At 43.4% G+C, this 17355-nt stretch overlaps 1 protein-coding gene across 2 annotated transcripts in view; it reads left to right on the top strand.

Annotated features, from left to right (window-relative positions):
* The window catches only part of LOC122813766 (sulfotransferase 1C4-like), a 237141-nt gene that overhangs the window by 74639 nt on the left and 145147 nt on the right, over nucleotides 1-17355 (top strand). For both annotated transcript variants that reach the window (XM_044086257.1, XM_044086256.1), the window contains exon 3: nucleotides 549-646. In XM_044086257.1, the coding sequence (XP_043942192.1) occupies nucleotides 549-646 (98 nt within the window). The remainder of the gene's footprint in view (nucleotides 1-548; nucleotides 647-17355) is intronic.

A 17355-nucleotide genomic window follows, 5' to 3' on the forward strand; every position in this document is an offset into this window, starting at 1 on the left:
GTTGGAAATGTTGCATTGTTCTTCCTGAAACTGATGATCTTTGAAATGGTGGGTTTTAGCCCACAGGTTGTAACAACAATAGTAGTTACCTCCTTTGTTTTACTTCACAAATGCATGTTAAATCAATAGGACTCATCTTCCTTGTCAAGAATCATGGGCAAACCTAAAATAATGGGGGTGTCATACCTCTCATCTCTCCAGAATTTCACAGAATGTATAGAAGTTTTTCTCATAGTTTTAGTGTGCTCTTCAAACCATTTGTGGTTTTCTGGCAAATTGCTGAAGAGTAAAGTTACTGTATGATGACAGACATTTCTAGCTAAGACCTCATATCAGTTGAAAGGCAACTGTACCTTACCTAGTGTCTGCAAATCAATCTAACAACATCCCATGTGTTACTTTGTTTTTCCAACATAACCCTGCTAGAAGCAATGTATAATATCATGTGATAATGTGCACCCAAGATTTCACTGAGAGTTTCCATGACAAAAATTGTTAGACTGCTCATAATAAACCTTGTCATTACAAAGACTTTTTATGCTTTGTAGGAGTCAAGCATGCAGAACAAATGCAGTCTCCACGTATAATCAAGACACATCTACCTTTCCAACTCATCCCGAAGTCATTCCTAGAAGAGAAGTGTAAGGTAATTGTGAGTCTGTGTGAAGGAATGGCATTCTAATATCCAAGGTATTCTGGTATATTTATATTAAAAAATGAGTTTGAGGCACAGTACAAAAAAATCAATCACATTCAGAATCCCTTACCATATCAGTTGCTTTTAAATGTACCCTAACTATTGTACTCCTTTGAAAACAGTAGTGTTTTTATTTCATATTTTAAAAGATGGGATGTAAAATGCTCGTGTTTTTTTAGAATGTCTCTTTGCACCATAAACATGTTATAGCATACGTATGCAACTGCAAGCATCTGTCTCCGTTGTCTGATTTTAAAAAATACCAACTTGCTTGAAGTACCTTTGTTATTCCCCACAGCAGGTACTCAGTTTTTAAACTTTGTCAGGGTTACAGATCAGAAAGCACATTTGGCTTTGGATAATTTTGTGGGAGACCTGAAATCAAATGCAATTTTACTGGTATTAATTAATCAGAGAAAACTTTAGGTCATCTTAACTTCTACAGATTTTAAATATTCTGCTGCTTCTAATGGCTGATGGTTACCTTCAGCATCAGGAAGTAATGTCGATTGTTTGTGTTATCTTGTGCTCCAAAGTTCCTTTATTCAGGAAGGGATTACCAATTTTAGAATGAAGTAATGCTGTTGTGTCCACCTTTTTGATGTCTAAGTCTTTATCTAGTGTGTCTGCAGTCATTAGTTTAAGCAGCAGGACATGAAAGCAATAGTATTTTGCTTGTTTAATAATGTTAAATGCTGTCAGTCCCATTTAACATTTACCTATGCCAATTTAAGGAGATGAATGTCTCTTCTTTCCAGATACATCTTCAGAATGAGTGCCAGAATTTCCCTATGGTCAACATGGTAGTGATTAAAAATCTGTGGGCTCACAATGAAGTCATGTCTTCTTTTGCCTTCAAAGAGAGAGAATGAAGGGCCAGAACTAGAGAAGAAATTAAGGGAAATAGCATAGGAAGTCCCGGCCTGAGAAATGCAAGGCCAGTCTGCCTCCCCCACCTCCTTTATTAGCATCGATCTGGGGAAAACTCTAGAACATTGATGAAAGAGGCATTTGCAGTCATCAGTCCTAGTTCTGGTACCTCTCTTGTCACATTGCCCCTGCCATAAGTGAGTTTTACAAAGTTTTAAAATGTTATTTCAACATTTATTTTTTTATATTATATAATGTGTTATTAAAACAATGTACCTTGGTAATAATGCACTGACAAATAATAGTTGCTTGTCACTTTAAATGCTGGAAGGAAAGGTTTCTTAATGACCACGTGAACAAGATTTCTTGAGGATCATGTGACCACTATTTTAGAAGGTAATTTAAACTACTGGCTGTTAGGAAGGTTTATTCTGAAGAAGTCCTGTGGGTATACAGGACAAAAATGTTTATTATAATGCTCTTTATTTTAATAAAGTTGGATGTAAAGTTTTAAACACAGCTTGGATTTATTTTATGGAGCACTAGAATGTTGTGGTTAGCCATCAAGCTGCTAACTAGTCATCTTTTGTTCTTAAATGTATAAACTTGAAAAAGCTAATTTATCAGGAAACATCTGGCCTCTGGTGATTTTTGTGGAAAACCTAAAATGTCTACTTTTTAATCCCACATTCATGAGTGCTTAGAGGTGTTTATTAAGTCCTTGTTAAGCACACCCTAATGCCTAAGATTGGGTCTTATGCTAGGGATTAACAAGGAACAGTACAGTTCAGCAAAGAACAGTAAGAAGGTGAAACAGTTTTTAAGAGCTGTTAGACTTTCACTCTTCCATACTTAAAAATAGAAAGTGTGACAGCAAAAGTGTCAAACAATTTTTAAAAGTTGTTTACGTTTTGCCAGAAGAACACTCCATTTCTGTCTGCTGTACCTCTCCAGTGTCTCTGATTGTGCAGAATGGCTCTGATTTTGCTTCATATTTTTGACCTGTCCTATAAAATTTTTGATTTTCTGGTAAATAGCTGAGAACTACAGTTAGCCAATGATGCCAGACACTAGAGTTTTATTCTCCTTATTGGTCAGAAAACCCATGTTGATGCGAAACCTCCAGCAATATTGATTTTTTGTAAGTGAATTTGAGTAATATTTAAAAACTGTACCTGATTTTAATCATTTGCCACCCTCCCTAGAATTCCTTGCTTTTACCACCATAGAAGAAGTTGAGAGGTCCGTCATCTGTTTGACAGTGCTCACTAAGTGTTTCATATTTGCACACTTTTTCTTTCTTTTTTTCTATATCTGCCACTACATGGAGCAGATAAAGCTCCATGTACTATGAAGAATTATGGTTGGATCTCCAATCCTAGCTCTCTCTTATTATGTGTTCATGACACAGATCTCAAGATTTCCCTCTTGAGCTTCATTTTCAGGCGAATGTCTTGGCATTCTTGTCTTAGGCGCATAATAAGCTGGTTATGATCGGAGACTCAACCACAGTATAGTTTGTCTGTAATATAAACTACTTCTTTGCCAACTTTTCCTTTGTACTCACTTTTCCTTGTTTGAGCCTGAAACCAGTCCACCTGAACCGGTGCTGTACCTTAGTCAAAAACTGGTAAGTAAATAAGTAATACATAAACCCATAAACACATAAATAAAATAAGTCATGGGACTAACACTAGACTTATTCACTATCTACTTGAGGTACCTTGTCTTTTGCTTGTTTTGAAAATTAAAAAGAAACAATATTTTATTGTTGCCTGGATGTCCCACTTAGAGATTGTTTTCAGAAAGAGAGAGAAAGAGATCCTTATGTAAAGGCCCACAGTTTTTAAATTCCTTTAATAAAGGCAGAGAAGACCAGAAAGTATCCGAACAATGTTGCATGCACTAGATCAAAACAACAACAAAAAACTCCCTTTCTTTGCGGTCAGCAGAATGAGTCTTTACCAAGAACACTGAAGAAGTAGAATAGCTGCTTTCCAATGGAAGATGCCTTTTGAAACCTTTTATACAATATGTATTTATGTCTGTGACTTGATGTGCCACTCATTAATTTAACAAGAATTACAAACTGGATATGCAATCCAGGCAAGAGACTTTGTAGAATGTCCCTCAATATTTTCTTAAAAACATTGGGCCAGATTCAGGAAGCCTCCATGTAAGAGTTATAACTCTTACACGGAGGCTGCAGTGAAACTGTGTGATGTCAGCATGTCATGCATATGCATGAGGTGCATGAGGCATGCTGAATCACACTAGTAACTCTTACACGGTCCATGTAAGAGAGTAGGGGGCGTGTCTGTAGGCTAAGCCCTGCAAGCGTACACGCCCCCGGAAGACTAGAATGGCTGAAAGTAAACAGCCACGAGAGAGGCCATGGAAATGTGAATAAACACACTACACAACACATGCCCCGATAGACCATCACTGTATAAAGTGAAGAGATGTTATAAAATTAAATTAAAACCTTTTTTTTTTTTAAACCCCGGAAATGTTTGCTACTGTGTGCGCGGGTGTGCTACTAGCGCAATCACAGTTAGCAGTCAGTGGAAAAGGATATAAGAACTAAATATGCAAAGTAAGCCAAGAAGTAATAGCTTAGCGGTAGAGTTGCTGGCCTAAGAGTAGGCAGGCAGGGTTCGAGCCCCCACAACAACTTTTTTTTTTTTTTTGTAAATAAGCACGAAAAAGCCCCCTGACAGTATTGTACAAATGTAAATGTATTCCCTTTTGTAAAATGGAATGAAATGGAGCATATATTCCGAAGTAACACAATAATAAAAATAGTCAGAAATGTACTGATAGCTAAGCTGCTGTGAGACGGAATGCCCGTAGCTGAGTAGTGTTTAAAAAGCTGCAAACTGTATGCTCGTTGCTAAGCACCGGTTTAATAGGCTGAAACCGTTTGCAACTAGCTGTGCTTAGCTGAACATGTGTGTCACTAGCCAATTAAGGTTTATCCCAGCGCACACCGTTTGAGCGCCGCTCCCACAAGCTAACTGCCAGTGCGCATGCGTTACCTCCGCGCAAACGAGCGCAGACCTGGTTTTAAATGCTTAAAAGTGCTTTTGGCAAGTTTGATTGACAGGTCCTCAACTCATTTCTGTCAGGAAAATCAAAAGTCAGTTGCCAGAGTCGAACCCAGAATACCATGCACTAGAGTCAAGGTACTTCACCACTAAGCCATGACAACAATGCCATGAAATGCAGAAATAGCATATATATGGGATAAAATCCAGAATGGAGCATGAGAAAGCATTTTCAGTGAAGTAGATACAATTCCAAAATGGCCAATCAGAGAAATGTGCGGGAAAAGCGGCATATATAAGCCCCATAGGCGGGAATACACAGCAGAAACGATTGTAGAACAGACCTGCAGTTAGAATGAGTGGAGTAGGTGAGGGACGTTGCTTTCGAGCACAGCGTTGGGGCGTTGAGGAGTCCAGATACATGGTCTGGCTCCTTGTCCATCATCACGAGGCCCAACTCATGCAGGGCCAGGTCTCATGGGGAGCGTATAGGGCAGAGGCATGGGACCAGTTGGCTCGTGATCTGACCAGTGCTACTGGCATTCCACGCACTGGTGAGCAGGTCCGATACCACCATGCGGACCTGAAGCGATGCAAGGAAGACCAGTTGTCCGAATGGATCCAGGAGGCCCGGGATATGCCCAACGCCCCACTACTGAGTAAGTTACATTTTGCTTATGTATGTAAGGATTTCAACTGGCCGATACCATGGAGATGTGTAGTCCAATATTACTTCTTTCGTATTACAGCTGCAGGTGTCCGCTCTGTGAATCGCGAGATGTATGGCCGTAGGCTGGTGCGGCTGCGCCACCATGCAGGTTAGTAACCCCACCCATTACTTGTAAATAAATATTGTACTGTAGCATGTATCAGAACACTGCAGTGTATTGATTAAAAGTAATATAATGTGCAAGCAGGAATTGTAAGTCTGCAGGTATGGCTGCAACAAGTTCATCAGTATGCAAGTGTAACTGGAAATATAATTGATAGAATTAAACAGTGCTGTAATACAGATGTCCCACCATGAATTAAATATAGTGTAACCTGCAGTAGTCCCAAGAGTACAGCTTTAGAATCCGAGGTAGTCATATGTGAGATATATCCCTGTTGAAATGCTGAATCATGACAGAAGTGAGGCTGTTGGAAAGTGTTTGAATCACCACCAGTCTAACATGTGAACAAAGCCTAGAAGTACCAACCTGAACTGTGAAGTTGCAGGATGTGTGAGAGTGACAGAAAGGGTCATGTATGAATAAATAAAGTAGTAATAACCCCTGAATATAGTAGCCCCAGTGTGTTTCTACAGAACTAAATGCATGTGGGAAGTACAACTTAATATCCCAAACTGATTTCAGTGTGTCAGAATCTGGAATGTCTAGGCCAAATGCTGTATATGGTGATCACAGTAAACAATTTGCAGATAGAATGAATGATTATCTGACAGACTAAACAGCCATAGTTGTCCCCTGTCCTGTCATCAAAGTGTAGCAGGATGATGTATCTGATCAAATTCAAAATAAGTAGGATAGTGATGTATTTGTAACAGGTGTAGCTTGACAGTCAAATAAAATTTATTTTGAAACATCAGCCTCAACTTAATTGTGTACCTTATACAAATGTAAATCAATGTGTAACATATGAATGTGTCATCACTTTCTATCTCCGCCCAACCCTATAATTCCATATAACAACACCCACTAAATAATGGTATGTGAACATTTCATTAATCATGGACATTTGTCCGTTTCAAAAATATATGCATGTCTGTTCGTGCATGTGCCCTGTTCATACCTGCAAATCTGATGGCCTGTTGCCATTAATCAACCCTGCATGTTGTTTGACTGTGTATTTCTGTTCAAATAATGCATGTGATATTGATATGCCCCTTGTTCAATGGTGTTAATATCTGGGTGTTTGTTTGATGGGAATACCAATGCATGCTGTTACAACTAATCTGAATGGAATAAAATGCCACTAACCCAAACTAACATAACAACTCACAAGCCTAGAACGCTTGGGAAGGCGGGTCCCAGCGGACCCACCTCTCCCACCTCAGCTGGCGCCTGCACCTGGCACTAGTGCCCAGGCCAGACCCCCCTCCGGTGGCCCTGTGCCACCTTCGGGTGGAAGCGCTGCAGGGGATGGGGCCGGTCCCCCCTCTGCAAGTGTGGCCGGAGGGGTTCATCCACTCACCCTCCGCGGTGTCCGGTCTGTGGTGCGAAGGGAGATCCAAGACACTGTACTTGGGCCCCTACGCCAGCTTGAGGCTCGTGTGGCACAGCTAACGTCCCCAGCTGTTGCCCCGCCTACACAGCCCCCAGCACAGCCCCGTCCTGGGCTGTGAAGGAACAGTGGCAACTGCCTATGGGTGGGGATATCAGTTCCACTGTTGCCATCTGTGGGCTCATGCATCTTGGAAATCCCAACCTCCGTCCCGTCAATTGTGTAACCCCCCCATGTGTGTCATACACCGCCCCTGTATGCGTCTTGTCTGTCTTGTCTGTTAACCTACCCAACCTACCTCCCCAGCTATACCGACTTCCTTCACCTGACATACCACTCTCACCTGAAAAAAAAAAAAAAGGGCACTCTGTACCCACAAAAAATTACGCCATACATAGCTGTCCATGTCGCACACATGTCTGCTTGACATTGAAACAGTTAATTACAATTGGCTCTACAACAAATATTAATGTTGTCCTGACACCTCTCTCAGGGGTGAAAGGTTTCCAATGTCTCACCAAAGTACATGGAAATGCACAGCTGTTGCTGCCAAAGACATGGGCATTTATGGGCCTTACCTATATCCCTCCTGCAAATCCCACGCTTGTTTCCCTACTGTCTTACCCTCTTTGTGACCCCTTTTTCACCACTTTCCTGTCACCCCTTTTTCTTTTCTTTCAAAGAAATTAGCGCGGGTGTGCGCTTGTGTTAGCGGAGCTCACCGTCAGTGCGCATGCGTGAGCTCAGCAAACGAGAGCAGACCTGGTTTAAAGTGCTTAAAAGTGCCTTTATGGCACTTTGATTGACAGGTCCTGTACTCAGTTTGAAAGTTTGCTAAGAAAAATAAGTTCCCACTGTCAGTCTCGAACCCAGGACCTTACTAACATTAGTCTGTATGACCTACCACTAAGCCATGCCTGCTTTACAAGAGCACACTGCTAAAATAAATATAACATGTAATAGTAGGAATCAGTATAAAGGCAATATAGGAGATGTACTATCCAAAGCATGTCAGGTAGAGTTTTAATGGCCAAATTACTGGATTCCCATACTAGTTCAGTGTGAACAGAAACAGCCCTGCTACCTGTTAGCTTGTACATAATAATGTAAGGTAATGTACATATGTGAAGGTATGTATATCTACACATACATATATATAAATATATATTAATACATATGAAATATAGTCGTAGGTCTCCGTAGCCATACACACTCACTACAGGAAACAGTGAACATAATTGCAGCAACCTGAATCTGCAACACAGCCTGACCCCTGTGTGACCTACTTACCCTTCGAACTGCTTAAAGGTGGCCTCAGCACTTTGATTGACAGGTCCTGTACTCAGTTTGAAAGTTTGCAAAGTAAAAAAATTCCCACTGTCAGTCTCGAACCCAGGACTTTGGTAACATTAGTCTGTATGACCTACCACTAAGCCATGCCTGCTTCACAAGAACACAGTGCTAAAATAAATATAACAAGTAATAGTAGGAATCAGTATAAAGGCAATATAGGAGATGTACTATCCAAAGCATGTCAGGTAGAGTTTTAATGGCCAAATTACTGGATTCCCATACTAGTTCAGTGTGAACAGAAACAGCCCTGCTACCTGTTAGCTTGTACATAGTAACGTAAGGTAATGTACATATGTGAAGGTATGTATATCTACACATACATATATATAAATATATATTAATACATATGAAATATAGTTGTAGGTCTCAGTAGCCATACACACTCACTACAGGAAACAGTGAAGATATATGCAGCAACCAGAATCTGCAACACAGCCTGGCTCCTGTGAGACCTACTAAGCCCTTTAACTGCTTAAAGGTGCCTCCAGCACTTTGATTGATAGGCCCTATACTCAACTCAAAAGCAGAATATGAGCATACTAGTAGGCCCTACCACAAGACCATTGTAACACTAGTCTGTATGACCTACCACTAAGCCAAAACTCTCATACAGGAATATAGTGCTAAATAAGTGGAACATGTAATAGTAGGAATGAAGATAAAGGCAATATAGTATGTCTACTACCCAAAGCATGTCATGCAGACTTTTATAGTCCCAATTACTGGATTCCCATACTAGTGTAGTGTTAACAGAAACAGCCCTGCTAATTGTTAGCTTGTACCCAATAATGTCAGCTAATGTACATATATGAAAGTATGTATATGTACACAGATATATATATATTTATATAGCAATACATATGACATATAGTTGTAGGTGTCAGTATGCATACACACTCACTACAGGGAACAGGCAAGATAAATGCAGCAACCTGAATCTACAACACAGCATGAAGCATGGTAGATGTACTAACCTTCACACTCACAAAACACTGTCAACAGCATACCAGCATGGTCCACGCCCTACAATCTGAAAGGGCAACGCCTATCTCACATACCCTTTTATAGCAGTGTCCTGAAATCACAGTGAGACATGCAATCAGTACACACCCAGCTGCATGCAATTAGCAAATGCTGCCTTACAATTGGTGCAGAGGCCATCACATGGACCTATGCAGATACCTACAAAAGCATTGAGTTCCCACACTACACTCACACAATACATTCATTGCACAAACACTACGGATAAAGAGAGAGAGAGAGAGAGAGAGAGAGAAAACAACCAAACAACCAAACAACCAAACAACCAAACAACCAAACAAATATTAGGACTGCCAGCAGCAAAATCAGCAGCAAGCAGCAAGGAGCAAGCAGCAAGCAGCACCACTGGCACAGCAACAGCTGCCACAAACACAGGTAATGCAAAGTAGCAGGTTAATCCTGTGTATACTGTGACACCTCCAAATGTATCATAGTTCACTATCTATAGGTATGTCCATGAGATAGGTTATGTGTACATAGTCATGAAATATAAACATATGTAATATTGTTGTACATGTGGGCCATAACTAACACTTCCATAGCTTAGAACACAAGGCCAGTTGTGCATATGATGCAGTAGTTCCCAGGGTCAGTAGAGGTTCCTCCTCATTGGTGTGGGACCACTGTGTATGTATGGCACTGTTCAGGTACATATCCTGTAGTATGGCCAGGGATTAATATCAGTCTGTCATGTGGTGCTATGTCCTCCAGGGGTGAATGTAGCACACATCCAGGGATACCATTTCGTAACAGTGATGATATGTGTTCTGCAATGATGAGGGTGGCTCTCACCTGGACATGTGAGAGGATAGGGAGGTTACAGTCATCTGGGATAACTAATAACACGTGTGTAGGACAATGGGGGGGGGTACCTGCACCTAAACTGTCTGCAACAATGTTGCCAATATCTGTGCATTTGGTGAATGTGAAGCATCTTAACACTGCAGACAACAGATGCCTTCTCGTCATGTGAATCTGCCCTGTGCTGCAGTAGCCTCCTACTATTGTTATACAATATGCCTGTATCTGTAGTCCACTGGACAGGATTAATAAGTGGTGTGCAGTTGTTCTGGGTTAGATAACTGTGTGCACAGTACATGCAGTATGTGGGATGTCTGTGGTAAGCATATGCAAAGGTGCTGGCGGTGTGTGTTGTGGCTTCCACTGGCCCAGTGGGCTGCATGGATAGCATCACTGCCATAACTACTGAATAACTGTGCAATAACATGCATACATAGCAAGGTAGTGTACTGTGCTTGTGGTGTTGTTCGGATATGTATATCCAGGCTGAGTAATGTGTGTCCACATCACAGGGTTGGATGGCAGCACACATCCAGTATGTATGGATGAACACCCAGAATGTGTCAGACGTGTCACCAGTGCAGACGTATCTGGCCATTACCTGTGCATCCCCCACAACACACACACATGCAACATATGGCAGAAGTACTATAGCAGTACACACATGTTCATAAGTTCATACTAGGCTATCTGCCCGAGGGCATTTACAAGCCTAGCCCATCGTTTTGTGGCTTACACCACCCCTTTAGTATGGGGAACCATACCCATTATTTTGCTGTGCCTCTGTCGAGCAGTGACACTGAGGTAATCCCTGGGGTATATCTGCGATCTCCCATCCATTGGTCAAGATTTCTCTTGAACAAGGCCAGAGAGGTGCTCTGCCTCACATATACCGTGATTTTGTTCCACAGCATAGGGAGTCTTTGGGTGATGAATCTATCCCTCCAGCATGTCCTATTAATAGCCGTGTCGAGGTTTAAGTCTCCCACCCTTGTGGCTCTGATGGATCTAGATTTTTTGAGGTGAAGCATATTCATCAAATCTGGGTTTGACATGGCCTTGTATGTTAGGCAAAGGTCACCTCTGAGCAAGCAGTAAGCGACTGAATAGAACATACATGGACATGCTGGAGGGCAAATTCTAACCGAGAGGCTCCTTCACTCTGTAATGAGCTCGAACAGTTGAGAATGAACAGTTCATAGGTTCATACTAGGCTATTTGCCCTAGGGCATTGGTAAGCCTAGTAGAATGTGTTTGTCTTTTGCCACCCAATCACAAGTTATGCTGCTATGCCCTTGTCCGACTTTAGTATACTGTGCCTCTGTCTAACAGTGACATAGAAGTGATACCTGGGGTACAACTATGATCTCCATCCACTCATCCAGATTCCTATGGAAGAGAGTCAATGAGGGACTCTGCCTAACCAGTAGTGTGAGCTCATTACAGAGTGAAGGGAGCCTCTCGGTTAGGAATATGCCCCTCCAGCATGTCCATGTATGTCAGTGCTGAGCTCCAGCTCTCCTGAGCATGTGGCTGTATGGGACTCTGATTGCCTGAGGTGCATCACGTTCATTACTGCTAGGTAGGACATGGCTGTATATGGCACGCACAGATTGCCTCTGAACAGGCAGTATGCCACTGAGTCCAGCTGGATTCACTTTACCTGGGCAGCATATGACATCTGTGTGAGCCATTGCATCCCCTTGATGATGTACTGTTGTCCTGTACCAGTTGCTGTAGGTGTCTGGTTAGGTACATCCCAAAAGGTGCATTGTATGCAATTATAGGCCTGATGATGGATGAGTACAGAGGCACAATGACCTCCCCTGCCATACATGTGAATCAGTCATGATTAGCTGGGCTATATAACATGTCTGTCAATCCACGTTGGCCATGTGTTAGACAAATGACAGACCGCTACCATGTTTCTTCCCCAGGTCCCCAACTACGTCTTCTGTACTCAATGACCTAACACCTATGTTGTACTGTGCCACCAATGTGGAGGCGTGGGAATCTGCATTGAATACTGATACTCCCCCTCCCTTGTTCATTTGTTGGGGCCGACAAGAATGGTAACAGCTATAACGTGGTAGTACTGGTGTGCTCCTGTGAAACCTGAAACAGGTTCATGTTACTGCACAGATATCGATGTCCAGAATGCTAGGTAGGGTTTTGGATGCGTGCATCCTTGGGTCTAGACGTCCAGTGTTGAGTAGCATCACTCTTACTTCCTCATCCTTTGTGATACAAATGGATGTGGGTTTGCCTTATGAGCCTTGCCTAATACAGGCACTATGGGTGTAGCAGGAGGCTCCGCCAAATGTCAATAGGACTGTGGTGACAGGTGCAAGCTGTCCCTAGCAAAGCATACCACCCCAAGATGGCAGGCATTGGCACACCTGTGAATGACACCAGTATGTCAGTCAATTGTTGGAAGGGATCATCGTGCCTTGATATTGTGGCATCGTTCTAGGTGAGGGTAGGATGCTACTCAAGGTCAGGGTCAAACTGTCTCGGGCTACGTGCTCAGAGAGCTCTGTAATGTCTCATGTCATGTAGTCCAGGGAGGAATGTGTCAGGCCATTCACAGCAGCATGGACATTGACTGAGTCATACCTGTACCTGCCTTGGGGTTACCTGAGTGTTTGTGTTATGTGGCAGGTCATAGTGCCTGACAGGCTGCACACCGTGACCCTCACCTCGTTAAGCCTGGTGAACGTGATGTGAGTGTGCCTGATGATAGAGGCACCTAGTACAGGTGTATGAGGTGTGTTGTTAACTGTTAATGGCTGTGAGTGTTCAGCACATTGGCTTTGTGTGATATGTGTTGCACATGTTCGTTTATGTGGTAGTGGTTGCCTGGATGTCTGCTTAGGAGGTCTCTGCTGCATAGGCAGAGCTGTGGTCTGAGCCTACAAGTATGATCATGTGTGATCATGTGTTAGGTCCGCTGTTGTGGTAGGTCTGCGTGAGACTGGAAGTGTAGTGAGTGATCCCCTTTGCCACGTGACTGGTTATGGCGGTATTGAGTAGACAGAGCCTAGCCTCCAGTCTGGTATATGGTTGCATCACTCACATGAGTTTGAATTTGTTGTTAGGAGGAGGGGTTGTCTGTGTACATGCATCTGTTCTAACATTGTCTCTGGAGTACCACACTCACCAGCTGGACTGGGGAGGAACTGACAACTGACCTCTGGACATGCTAGAATACTATTGTGAACTCTGTAATCACTAATGATTGAAAACAAGGTCCAGTGGGGAGTGAGGGTGTACTGACATTACCTACAACTGCTGACTGATATAAAAGTGTCAGTGAGCAAATGCCAGGTAACCTAAGTGCAATGTGTCACAATGAAGTAAATGCAACAATGACAAGCAGTCACTTGCTGTCATGTGTAACATGGAAGTACGTACAGTAAGCAATGCAGATAACAGTAGTGAGTCACAGATGTGTTGAGAAGATGTGTACTATGTGGAAGTAGCATACCAGTGAAATAACAAGCTAACAGATAACAAGCATATAAACAAAGGTAGATCCAGGAGGCCTGGATGTAGTGTTTTCTACAACAAACAAGGTGTAGCAATATCAGTAAGATACAGCTCAGATATGCAGGCACTATAAACCTGAAACCAGATGTCCCAAGCTATGAATGGCAGAGTACAGCCTATTGTCACACATGAGTGCAGACCACAAACCTCGTTAATGTTAAATAACTGGCCTGAAGGCCAACTGCCCATACCAGAAGTAATACACTTGTACACTGGGCCCACAATCAGCAGTTCCCAACTTCAATGGATGAAAGATATGTGTCCTGCCACCACAGTGCTTGCCACCAACCTCCCTAATGTAAAACAACTGGTCTGAAGGCCAAGTACTTAGTACAAATGACATAGAATGATAGCTACACTGTAATCAGGTTTTAACCAATCAGTAATAAGTAGAAGTTAACACTCCCTGTATAGAATGTATTGCGTAGATTGTTGAGATACTATGCTGATAACCTGTTTGTGTACCTTTCCAGATAGACATGGCACCAAAAGGAATCCTGCCTACTCTGCTGCAGAGGATGACGTGATCCACCAGAGCCTGGTGCGTGACTATGCCATCCTGTTCTCACGCACCACCCAGAATCAGCAAGAGAGGTCTGCACTGTGGCAAAACCTTGTTAGCAGGATAAATGATGTTGGCATGCATGATAGGACATATGAGCAGGTGAGACATCACTGCAGTGATTTGATAAGAAATGTCCGCCAGCGTGCTGCAGATATCCGCAGGCAACAGGTTGCCACAGGTGGGGTGGCCACACATCCCCCCCTCACCAGACAGGAGGGGCTACTGCTAAGTGTTGTGGATCCAGCCCCAGAACAACAGCAACAAGCATGCATCCTGATGGAGGTTGGATCCACACAGCAGCAAGACAGCGAGCGTGCAGGTAAGATGCCATATTCATTTATTGTTATTACTTTTACATTTGTTGACCCAGATAGTCTAGCTGGATATAAGTTCATTTTCAGTAGAGGCCTGTGGAGAAAAGCTCCACACATAACGTAATAAAGGCAGACAGACAAGTTGTCAATACAGGCAGCCAACATAATAGAATTGTACACCAGCCTGTTAATTAAATCAACATACATGTAAGGAAGTCAAACAGTTTAGAGTCATACACAATGTACCGTTGGTTTCAAAGCAATCCTACCTAAAGCATAATGGTTATGCAATAAGGCAAAAGCCATATACATAATAGTTAGGGCTCAGAAGGGTAGAGAAGTAGAAGGAGTATGACAGATACAATGATATGGAAGAGGCAGGAGTCAAGAAGGGAAGTGAGGAAAAGAAGGAAGACAGTCAAGAGGAGGTGGGAGGGATGGGAGAAGTAGGTCAGAGCATAGAAGGACATCAAGGTGAAAGAAACAGGGTAGAAGCTAGTTTCTATGCACAATGAGGGGTTAAAGGTGAAGAGAGGGTAGGGAGAGGGACGTTAGCCTGGACTCCAAGAAGAACAAAGCCAGTGGTTTTGGAAGTACAGTTTGAGTTGACGTTTGAAGAGAGGTAAGGGTGAGATTAGAGTTAACTCCTGGTATGTACATATGACTGTTCTGTACGCTGTTACTTCATGCACACATAAGGTGTGCATGTGGTATGTATCTATCATCATGATATATATACAGACATGATGTGCAGCTGATGTGTATAAGGGAACTAGTGTACTACTGTACTGTATCATGTGCAAAACGAATGGCACACATGTGCCCACTGACATTACTCTATTCACACTTCCAGGTCCCTCCCATCTAGCAATGAGGCAGGCCATATATGCTGGTGAGTCTTTTTAACATTATCTGTAAAACAATTTATAAAACTAGGAAGAGTAGTGTAACTCTGTAGTAGACATGCTGGTGACTGTGTTCACAATAACTGTAATTGACAGGTAGTAAATTGAGTAGTGTAACACGGTACTGATGTGTGTGTTTACCTTGGGGTGTGCATGTGTGCAAGTGTGCCTATGCCCAAGTGTGCATGTGTGTTAGTGTCCATGAGTGCATGTGTCCATTTCTGAATGTGTGCATTAGTATTGAAGTGCATCTCTTTCAAATATGTATTGAGACCGTAATCTGTGTTCCATGTTTTCCTCCCGTAGGTTCTGGTGCTGCTCTGGTGACCTGCAGCAGGGAACCTGAATCTTGTGCCCCAGGTACTGATGATGATGAAATGTCTGTAATGGTGCAGGAAGGTGTGTCTGGGTCCGCCATTGGTCAGCCAATTGACAGTACACAGCTTTCAACCCCGTCAATGCGCACAGTCATCCTGCCGTTACATCCTTTGTCACCATTGTCCCTAGGTGATGGACAGTCAGCAGTGGGCATAGATCAGGGTAATGTGGTACCTGTGGTACATGCATCCTCACAAGGCAGCCATGTGCAGAGGCCTCCAATGGTACCACGCAGACAGTCGCCCATGGGTTCTCGTGGGGGCATCCGTGGCCGTACTGCCTCTGGCCGACGTGCCCAAGGAGGTATGTCAACCTCCACTATGTTTAGAACTGTCATGCAGGCACAGGCACGTATGGAAAGGTACACCAGACAGGGTCTGAGGGAGCTGAGAGCATGTCGCATAGCCATGACAGACGGCATGCATGATGTTGCGAATGCTATCCGTAACTTCACAGATGTCGTTGACAGACATTGTGGGGGCATAGAACAGCTGCTCCACAACCAGATGTCCATGGGCCAGGGCAATGGTGTGCGTTTGCGACGTCGATGTGGCCGTATGCCAGCAAGAGCACCAGCTGGCAGTGGCCGCGGACGACAACGGGCCCACTCGCGCGCCTCAAGTGCCAGCACCAGCCCCAGCAATGCTGGGTCTGTGCTGTCATCCAGACGCCCCAGGAGACCACGTGCACGTGGCTCTGGACAGTCCCAACAGGGAACTGTGTCCAGTCAGCACACCCCTGCTTCCGATGACAGTACCCAGTCTGGGTTAGTACCGGATACGGCCCGTAGCACCCCTGCCAGGCACAGGTACCGTGTCCGTGCCCACAGACACTGATCTGGATGACCTGACAGGTGCAGTCTGTGGCTGTCCACAAAACCCTGTACATGGCAGCCATTATGTGGGACTGTGTGCGTGCTTACACACATGCAGACACCTAACACCTAGGGCAAACACATACACACACACACTGCACCAACAAAGGTCCACTCTGTACTGCTGCCCCTCACAAACACACATACACACACATGTCAATTGGTGTTACCAGTGGCTGGCTTGGGCATACCTAACCCACACCCTGTGCATATGATGACACTGTGCCACCTCCTGCATACTACAACATCGGTGCAGGTAAAGGTAAACACGTTGCTGATGCACAGGGTGACTACATAGATGTGTATAAGTAGTAACATGTTGGTAACTGTTGACTGTTGCAGTATAAATGTGTGTATATCCCAGCAGTCTTGCTGCAGTAACTGTATGAATGTCCTCAATTGTTATCTGCACCCATACTACTTAACAAAGTGTACCAGCTGCACACCATCACATGCTAACATTGACTATGGCAATGCACATCTTGTGCTGTTATGTAGATTCAGCTACATGTATCTGTTCTGTCACACATGCATTTATACACACCCTGCTACCCACACACATGCACACGCTCACCTGCCATTCCCATTATTTATCACCCTACATGAGTAGCTGTTGATACATGACAGGTACACATTTCAGAAGTGCACTGTGTTGTTTACTACTGGCATCCCTTCTCTACCTGTACTCACAGGGTGCAGGCAACCTCATCAGTTGGAAGATGTAATGTGCATCAGGTA

This window comes from Protopterus annectens, chromosome 10.part0 (genome assembly GCF_019279795.1).
Source record: "Protopterus annectens isolate FY-2018-M chromosome 10.part0, PAN1.0, whole genome shotgun sequence".
Classification (NCBI taxonomy): domain Eukaryota; kingdom Metazoa; phylum Chordata; order Ceratodontiformes; family Protopteridae; genus Protopterus; species Protopterus annectens.